Raw genomic sequence first — 9,851 nt, 5'->3', positions numbered from 1 at the left:
CCTGCAATCCCAACACGTGAGGGGTAGAGGCAGAAGGATCAGGAGCTCAAAGTCATCATATATAGAGAATTCTAGGCCATCCTAAGTTACATGAGAACTGGACTCAAAAAAGTGTGGGAAAAGGTCTGTGAAACCCCAAAGAAGAAAGAGTCTCTCTGGCTGGGAAAGTTAAGAGGAAGGGTGAAAGTGAATCTTACTTAATGCCAGTGTTAGAAGACATTATTTTGATTTTATACATGTGTGTGCGCGCGCGCGCGTGCACACGCGAGCGTGCATGTTCTCGTGGCACAAAACACAAGTGGAGGTCAGAGGAGGACAACTTACAGGAGCCGCTTCTCTGCTTTCATCATACCGGTTTAAAGATCAACTCCGGCCATCCTGCTTGGAAATCAAGCGCATCTAACCATTGAGCAATCCTTCCTGTCCCAAGATGAGGGTTTAATAGGTGGTGATGACGGTAAAGAGGGAGGGAGAAGTGGACCCCCCCCACCAAAACAAACAAACCAACAACAACAAACCCACCAATGAACCTAAGCAGAAGGGGGAAGGGCTGCACCCAGTACAACAGCTATAGGAAGTAGACTGCGTGTAGGAAGTTAGACTGCGTGTAGGAAGTTAGAGTCTTCCGGCTGTGAATAACATCAAGTCGTACAGGAAGGGAGGGAGACCAGAGAGCACGTGGAAAGAGGGAATCCTGAGTGGACTGTGTAATCTTCCCAAGTAGGAATTCAGGGCTGGTACTGCAAAAACTCGTGGCTGGCGAGGTCCACGCTCTAGAGAAGAACCTACTGCTGTTGTTTTGCTAAGCCGGATGTTGCCAAACTGCCTTCTAAATATTTAATGCCTCTCCCAGTACAGCCCTCAACCTTGGCCAGAGAAGTTGCTCTCTGCAGTGGGCAGAAGATTAATGCAGAGATTCATAACTGGTCCAAGAGATGACGTTCAGTCTATTGAGTGTTGAGCCTCATAGAACACGGATAGCGAGCCAACCCCTGACCCAGCGTTGAAGGAAAATCAAAGAAGGCTAGAACGACTGTAAAAACCAGAGGACGGCGGCAGTGTGTGAAATGCTGTCTTCTGACATGGCACAGCCATTGCACCAGCGAACGGCCTGCAGCTGTGTTATCTGCACCAGACCTGCACAAGGGCAAGTCAAAAGATGAGTCAACAGCGCTAATTGGGAGTCAGTGGGTTATTAACAAAGGAGGAAGTGGAGGGGCAGGGGACGTGTCGAGGGCTGTGGTCTGGACTGGGGGTGCATAAGAGCAAGATGCATTATTTACAAGTATAAAATTATCAAAGAATAAATAAAAGAGGTGCTATTTTTTAAAAAGGGATGCATAGGATGGTATATAGGGATTTCTTCAAAATAATAGAAAGTACAGACGAAATTTGATTGGCTGAGATTTGATCTTGGTTGCAGTGCGGGGAACTAGTCTGTCTAACTTTGCTAGTGTATAAACTTTACCATAAATCAAAGTGTGAAACTGGGGGTGTGGGCCGCGGAATGTACAGAAGGAGGTCCCGCCCCTATCTGCTCTGTCACACTTGCCAGTCCGTGGTGTCGCCAAACTTTCTCAGCTCCGGGGAATCCATTGGTTTCCCACATAGTAAGGGGCGCTCTCTAGTCTTTCTCAGGCTCTGCACCTTACTCAGAGTCCTAAGAAGTTCGCCCCGGCTCCCGGCTCCCGAACAAAAGCCGTCCAACTTCCCCCATGTTTGGGGACTGTTTGGGCGCGTCCCTCAGCATATCCTGGGAATGCGTCTGCGTTGTCATGGCGACGCTCTGAGTAGGTTCTTGCGCGCAGCCGAATCCCGCCCCGGAACTATCATCTGCTGGGTAAGAGGACCCGAGTGTCCCAAGGTGGCCGCTGAGCTGCTAAAAGGGAACCCCAGGCAGGTGTCTAAAAGGTGTTCATCTTGGGAATGGGTCGGGGACTCAAAGAAATGGTGGGGGTGGGGTAGTGGGTGAGTCTGCGTTCTAACCAACCCTTAGCATGGGTTGGAAGAGGGGATTAGCGGGGTGAGGCCCTGGTACACAGGCAGTGACTGTGTGGCAGGGGCTGGAGGGTGAACTAGGGGTCCGATATTGGAAGGAAGGTGTGCAGGAGGAGGGTTGAGGCCCGACCCAGGGCTATGCTGAGGAGCAAGCCGCCGCCTTTGCCTCTGAAAGAGGGTGCAGGGGAGACTATAGACCAACTTATTCCTGAAAATGATTGTTTGGCGGCTACTGTGTACTTTAACTGTATCTCTGTGCTCTCTGGTGTCTTCTCCAATGCTATGGGACTTCTCCAAGAAAAACAAAAGCAAAACTCATAACATGCATTCTTGATTTTGCCTTTAATTTCAGAGGCTCCTCTGAGCAAGCTCGTGCAAAGACCTCTAGTTAAGAGTTGTGTCTAATATAGAAAGTGTGGGGTTTGGGGCCAGGGAGATGGCTCAGTAGCGAAATAAATGTGCTTGTTTTGCAAGCCCAAGGACCTGAGTTCAATCCCCAGAATCCACATAAAAGTGGTTTATCCTCTGACCTCCACATGTACACGGCTGGTCCCCACAATACACACACACACACACACACACACACACACACACACACACACTAATAATTAAAAGTTTTAAGAATGTGGAATTATGAGTACTGTTTCAAGGCAATAAAGTGTTCATACCAAATGACTCACAAAAGAGTAATTGAGAAAGAATATGAAAAGGGGCTGGGAATCGGTGTTTAAGAGAGAAGTGGGATTTCCAATGACTATCAAAGACAATAGGGACCTGTAGAGTTCCCAGGCATGCCCCAGGTCTCTGCAACCTGGCCACCTAAAGGCTTCATTACCTCTCTCTTGCCAGCTCAAAATGTTGAAGAGATCCCTCTGTGGATGTGATGTGGAGACAAGTCAGAAAGAATTGTAGCTGTCAACTTGACACAGTCTAGCATAGTCTGAGAACAGGGTCTTAATGACCCACTGAATCTAGATTAGATTGGCCTCTTAGTATCTGCGGATTGATTGCTAGTTGATGTGAGAAGACAGCCTACTGTGGGTAGCACTATGCCCTAGGCTAAGCCCTGCACAGGGTAAGCGTGAAGAAAGTCCAGAAGCAGCTAGCATTGCAGCATTCATTTCTCTCTGCCTTTGACTGTGGATGTCAATGTGGCTACTTGTTTTGAGTTCCTGCCTCAACTTCCCCTTGCTGATCTGGAGTTGTAAGCCAAAATAAACCCTTTCCTCCCCTGCCTTGCTTTTTATTGTAGCAACAGGGAACTTTCCAAAGTGACTGGGCTTTGAGAGCCCCTCCCAGCTTTGTGTGCCCAAGAAGCACCCCAGGAGCACGCTTCAGAAAAGCTCTGAAGAGTCATGGGAGAATCTGAAGCATGTTGCCATATTGGGTCATGGTGTGTGGTGTCAAATGATTAATGAGACAGCTGTGTGTGGGAATGCAGAGTCCAGCAGATGGGAGCAGGCAGGGTTGGAACCACAGTACACCATACAGGGACAAGAGGCACATTTGTCAAAAAGCTAAGAAGAAATGTGTGCGTGATTTCTCGTGACGATTCTATCTCTCCTCTTTTTTTCCCCAGGAAAAGACCTTTGACTCTAGAAGGACAGCTCCATTTTGCTCGAGAAAATGGCGGTTGTGAAAAAGCCCACGCAGGAACTAAAAAATGCAGAAGAACCCTTTGATAAGGTGTCACCCCTCCTCTTGAAGAGCCTAGTGGAGGAACCCAAGAAAAGAACAGAAGTGCCTAACCACCTCCTAGAATCCAGTAAGTGGGCAGCAACCGTTGGTGTGCGAATTACGTCTCCAGGGGATCCCGAGTCCAGGAAGCTGGGTTTGTGGGTACTGATTTTGCTGTATCATTTCATAGGCTCGTGACAGTTTTTATTAGTAAGAATGGTAGTTCTGTCTAGATCTAGCTGCTGAAGTGGTAGATTTAAAGCAACATTTATTTTTATTTGCATGTATGTATATGTTTGTAGGTGTAAGCCACATGTGCGGGGTGCCCATGCAGGCTCTGAAAGAGGGGAGGGCATCAGATCCCCCGGAGCTGGAGTCACGGACAGTTGTAAGCAGTTTCACATGGATGCTAGAAACCAAACTCAGGTCCCCCAGAAGAACTAAAAGTGCTTTCAGCCACTGAGCCATTTCTCCCGTCTCCGAACAATAGATTTTTCCGGTATAAATTAATCACCAAGATCCATGGTTTCCATTTCTGCACATGCTGCTGTGTGGGGAGAGTAGGGTGAGGAGCAAAGCAAGACTAGAAAGTTCAGTGAGTGACATGTGGTATGCACTTGTGACCCCGGCTTCCCTGAGAAGGATCCCCGAGGATTGGGGGTTCCCTGAGGCTCACTGGCTGGCATGTAGTAAAAGCATTTACAGAAAGTATGAACACTACTCACATGACCCAAAAGCCCACCACACTGCAATATGAGAATCCTGATACACAGTATCCGCTGTTGAACTCTGACCTTTCCCCAGCCTTGTCCCACTTCCGTTTCCTAAAGTGCCTTTCTCTCAGAGAACTATTTCTGTTCACATGTCCCTGATACGGGGCGCATCTCAGAGGGTTGCCAAGAGCTCTTTTCTTTCCTTTTCTCTCTCTTTTGATGAGATCTCAGGGCAACTCTGGCAATTCTTCAGAGTTGCAATCTGATAAAGTAAAACAAGAAACCACTAGGTTTGCACAAGGGTTTACCACAGTCCCTTCCCTGTAAAGGGATTCTCTGATGAGGTCCTCAGAACCATCCAGCCTTCCAGTTGGGAGGGGAGAGGCCATAAGTAGCTATTCATTGCTGTGGATTTTTGCTTGTCTGCTGGTGGATGGCTTCAACCGGACTCCGGGGTGAAGGGCTCCTCTCCCGTCTCCCCAGTTTCCCCTGCCTCTTTCCAGCTTCACCCTGCTCTGTCTGACCTGACACCATTGCTGTGTCCTGTCTGACTCATCCCCAGCATCAGGCACACGAGTCACCCACCAGGAAAGATTCCAGGAAAATCCTAACCTCCGAGAGAGGCTAACCATCGATCTTTATGAGTTTCTCTTGACGGCCATATAACAACTTCCTGAAAACATTCTATGTCTGTTTCACTGTTGGAGCAGCTGACGTGTGGGGAAGTCCCACCATTTACAGGAGGTAGATGGCTTGTGAGGACGGAGGTGACATTCAGCCACATCGTCACGCTTAGTAGTAACCCATCCTACTTTCATGTGCATTGCTGCGATGAAATTACTGACAAAGGCAACTTAGAGGAGGAAGGGTCTATGTGTTTCAGCTCACAGATCCAGTGACAGCCCATCACAGCAGGGAATTCAAGATGGGAATTTGAAGCAGCTACTCATGGCCCATCCCGTAACCGAGAGCAGAGAGAGATAAATGCTTATGCTCTCTGACATAGTCCAGGACCCCCAAATCAGGGAATGCAGCCTATGGTTTCAGGCTGGGTCCTCCCACATCAACACAGTCTCCCATAGACAATGCTCACAGGCCAACTTGATGTAGAGTCTAGAGTCTAGATTCTAGACAGTCCTTCAGTGAGACCCTCTTCCTAGGCGATTGTAGGTTATGTCAAGTTTAAAGCTAGCCACACCCCCAACATACACACACTGATCCTACAAGCCCCACTTCAGACCTTAGGAACGCATTTGTTCCAAGAGACTCTTGTCCCCTTAAGACTGTGAGTACACACTGGTATACTTGACCCCTTCCAGGCAGGAACACTGCATGCTGCCTTATGAGCCCCAAGCCAAAAAAATTAGCATGAAAAAATAGTTGATTTGCAATGCTGAAGATCAGTCCAAGAGCATTCTACTTATCAAGCAAGCAAGGGAATCTGTTATTGAGCTGGTTTCCTGCCCTAGAGTAAATTGTAGGTTTGTAAAACAAGATTTTAAAAAATAAATAAGAAGAGCTTTCCTTCCGTCTTTCTTTTTTGTCTTGTTTTGCTTTTGAGAGAAGGTCTGATGTAGCCCAGCCTGGCTGGCCTTAAACCCTTGGTCCTCCTCCTTTGTCCCTGTCCACTCCCTAAACGCAGGGGTTATAGCCGTGTGTTACCATGCCTGGTTGAAAATGGTTTTGTTTTGTTTTTTTGTTTGTTTGTTTGTTTGTTTTTGTTTTGTTTTGAGACTAGGTCTGTCTGTGTAGCCCTAGCTATCCTGGAACTTGAATATTATATAGACCAAGGCGGCTTCAAATTCACAGAGACCTTCCTGCCTCTGTACCCCCACCTTCCAGTCCCGGGATTAAAGGTGTATGCCACCACATCCAGCTCTGAAAACTATTTTTGAGTGGACTCTGGGTCAGGTAAAGTTGGTTGTGTTAGTGCAGTATAGCCCAGTTTTTCTTCTTGTGTCTTGGGAGGTCATGGGAGATTCCCGCAAAGGAACCAAGTAATCTTGATCCCTCTCCTCTTTCAAATTCATTAAAACAAAATAAAACAAAACAAAAAGCAGAAGTGGACGTACCTCGGTTGGGAGAGCCCTGCCCTGAGTCCCATCTCCAGCACCGCACTCCACGCTCTGGAGGAAACTTTCCCAAGTCATGCCTGATATGTTCTTGTAATCCCTGCTCCCCGGGGCTCGCTGGCCAACCAGCCTGGCCTACCATCTAATTTCCAGGCCTGAGAGACGTCTTGCCTCAAAAATCAAAAAACAAACAAACAAACAAAAAAAAAAAGTGGGCAACACCAGAAGAATAACACCAGAAGCTGGCCTTTGACCTCTGCCAGTGCACACAAACACATGCATGACATACGTCGGGAGCAAATAACTTGAATAGGTAATGGGCATGTATAAACAAGATGAAAGGGAGAGGGTGGGGAGGCCAGTCTGTCAAGGGCGCTGGCTGCTCTTGTAGACCCAAGTTCGATCCTCACCACTCATATCAGGCAGCTCGTAGCTGGTTGCCTGGAACTCCAGCTCTAGGAGATTCAACATCCTAGTCTGGCCTCTACAGGCAGGTGGGAGTGTGCATACGCATGTACACACACACACACACACACACACACACACACACACACACACACACACAAATCTTTTTTTAAAACAGAAAGCAGACTCAGTCCAGTTTATTTGGGGCTCCTAATCCATCTTATTGACAGCTGTATCCACTGTCTGGACGTTGCATGTGCTTGAAGTATTCTAAAGAAAAGACAGCCCAATGCTATTCTGTGTGGTATTCTGTAGAGCTCACGATGGACTTGTCTTTCTTTTATAGGGGTTTATGCCAAGCTTCTGAACAATAAGGCCATCCAGGCCCGGCCAGGCATAGTCCATTTTGGAGGCTATGAGATAGAGAAACAGCACCAGCAGGTTCTGGTAGGTACTTCTGAAGGGCACGGGGTGGGGAGCATTTATGTCTTAATTCAGACCTAGCGCAGAAGCCAGGGAGGTGGCTTGAGTGTGTGTGTGTGTGTGTGGGGGGGTGCTTGCAGCACAATCATGAAATCATGAAGATCTGAGTTTGATTCCCAGCACCTGTCAAAGAGCTGGGTCTGGTGGCGTGGGCTTGTAAGCCCATTTGCCAGGAAGGTGGAGACAGGTAGATAGTGGACAGATAAACTCCAGGTAAAAGCGAGAGTTCTTGTTTCAAAAAAACATTTCTGTGGGCAAAAGTGCTTACCAACAAGTTTGACAGCCTAAGTTCAAGCTGTGGGAGCTGCATGGTAGAGGGAGAAACTAACGCCTACAACTTGTCCTCTGACCTCTATAAGCAATCCATGACACACACTGCCCCCCCATAAGTAAATAAACATAACAAAAATCTTAAAGGTAGAGCCAACAAGGTAGCTCAGATGGTTAAAGCACTTGCCACCAACCCCGACAGCCTGAGTTCGATCCCCAGGATCCCCAAGACAGAGCAAGGGAAACTGTCTGAGCCCCACATATGTGTCATGACACATGATCACCCTCTAAATAAATAACTTTAAAAAAAAATAACTGGAAAATGACGAAGAAAGACACTCAAGGTTGACCTCTGGTCTACACACACACACACACACACACACACAGAGAGAGAGAGAGAGAGAGAGAGAGAGAGAGAGAGAGAGAGAGGAGAGAGAGAGAGAGAGACTTAGTCAGAAAGGCAGTTCCTTGAAGAAACATCAGTGTCCTTAAGCAAACTCCTCTTCAGAGGAAAGAGTGTTTTCTTCTCAGCATTCTTTCCAAAACTGTGTCCCTCCTGGGCCACTGTAGAGATGCCCATCTAGGGAAACCCCCTCACCGATTCCACAAGTTTAATCCACTCGTTCCAGTGCGCAGGACCTTGAGTGAGAGGGTTAGGACTGCATTCCGGGATTGTCTTCCTCCAAACCAGTGTGGTTACACCGCCAGGGAAGAGGATGTCCCTTTCCTAGGACACCCAGGCAGGCCTGCCTTTGACCTGCTCTGCTCAGGTGCCATGCCTGCCCAGAGATGCGTCTAGGTGTGGGAGGAGACGGTGGTCTGCCAGGATGGCTGGTTTAGGCACAGCGCCTCTTTGCTGTTCTTTCTTACCGTGTGAGTTGGGATTAAGATATCAACATGGACCACTCGAGGACACTGGAGAGGTGGCTTTGCAGTTAAGCACACCTACTGCTCCTATAGTAGGGCCTGGCTGCGGTTCCCAGCCGTATTGGGCAGTTCACAACTACCTGTAACTCTAGCTCCATGGGGTCAGACACATCCTCCTGGCAAGGTTGGCTTGGCCGTTTACTCCCTCAGTACCGACAGTGTGCCGTCAAAAGCATCACACTGATTCTATCAGACATTAAAAACAAACAACAAGAAGATAAAAGTACAGCATGATTTCATCTTAAAAGCATTCAGGGAGGCGGTAGGAAAGCCAGCTTCCTGTTCCCATCAGGAAACCTAAATAGAAGCCCAACGCAATTACCTTAAGGCTCTTACCAAAAGCATTCATAACCCATAGACAGGCTGGGAACAATAAGCGTGGGCTAAGCCACAGGAGACACGTCTATATATGGACCTGCTTCACCACCCACAAAGCTCAGGGTGAAGTGATGGCCAGATGATGGGGAAGAGTGGCCTATGAAATATTGCCTCCTGGCCATGCCTTGACTTTGCACACAACTCCCCACAGTTATGGCTGCCTGCACAAGACCTTCACAAGATCAAGCCAGTCAAAATCCCAGCAAGGCTTTGGGAAAGACTACAGAGGCCCCAGCGGCCCTAGCTGAGGAGCTGTTGGCAGTTGATGGCCACTAGTGAGGGAGAATCACTTTCCTTCTGAGATGTGTTAACTGCAGGTTGCTTTACGCCCTCCATGGATGACCTCACACTCAGTGTGCATATGGGTGGCTCCAGTTTCAAAAAAGATTCTGGTCAAACAAGGAGAGAACTCTTAACTGGTCTGTTTTACTAGGGTCCCCTCCCCAAATCAACAGAAGTCTTCTATTGTGCCAAAAAGGATCCCAAATCGTTCTTATATTCCAGGGCTCTGCAGAGGGATACCTAAGGTCTCCCACTGCACGGTTTAGTTTTCAGAAACACAGACTTCCATCTAAAACCTTTCTTACTACTTGTTTGTAACTGCCACAGCTTGCTGAGTGAAAGCAGCTGAACTCAAAACAAGCGATACCAATTCCTTCCAGGATTAACCCTCGGCTTGATGTACTGAACTCACAACTCCTGTGCTATCCCAAACCCTGGGGCTCAAACTGAGAGATCCCTAGTCCCGAAATGATGGTGTTGATGGGGACTTGGGTATAGGCTCAGGCACACTCAGAGCTCATCTTGAAATGGAAGCTGGGTCTAAAAACCTTGGATATGTTCTGGGCGAGGCTACAGATGGATAGGGTAGCAGCCAGCCTGTGTTGGTCTCTTAACCCTGTGTTGACACCATTGAAGCCCCTCAGGA

The 9,851-nt window shown here is 48.0% G+C and overlaps 1 protein-coding gene across 1 annotated transcript in view; it reads left to right on the top strand.

Annotated features, from left to right (window-relative positions):
- The first annotated feature begins 1,729 nt into the window (after positions 1-1,729).
- Cfap221 (cilia and flagella associated protein 221) overlaps positions 1,730-9,851 on the top strand; it is a 68,970-nt gene continuing 60,848 nt past the window's right edge. The window contains exons 1-3 of the mRNA XM_051203980.1: positions 1,730-1,840; positions 3,578-3,763; positions 7,212-7,312. Of these exons, the coding sequence (XP_051059937.1) occupies positions 3,625-3,763; positions 7,212-7,312 (240 nt within the window). The 5' untranslated portion in view covers positions 1,730-1,840; positions 3,578-3,624. The remainder of the gene's footprint in view (positions 1,841-3,577; positions 3,764-7,211; positions 7,313-9,851) is intronic.

Source organism: Phodopus roborovskii, unplaced genomic scaffold, assembly GCF_943737965.1.
Source record: "Phodopus roborovskii unplaced genomic scaffold, PHOROB, whole genome shotgun sequence".
NCBI lineage: Eukaryota > Metazoa > Chordata > Mammalia > Rodentia > Cricetidae > Phodopus > Phodopus roborovskii.
Note: the sequence above shows the minus strand (reverse complement) of the source record. Positions and strands in the feature narration are given on the sequence as shown.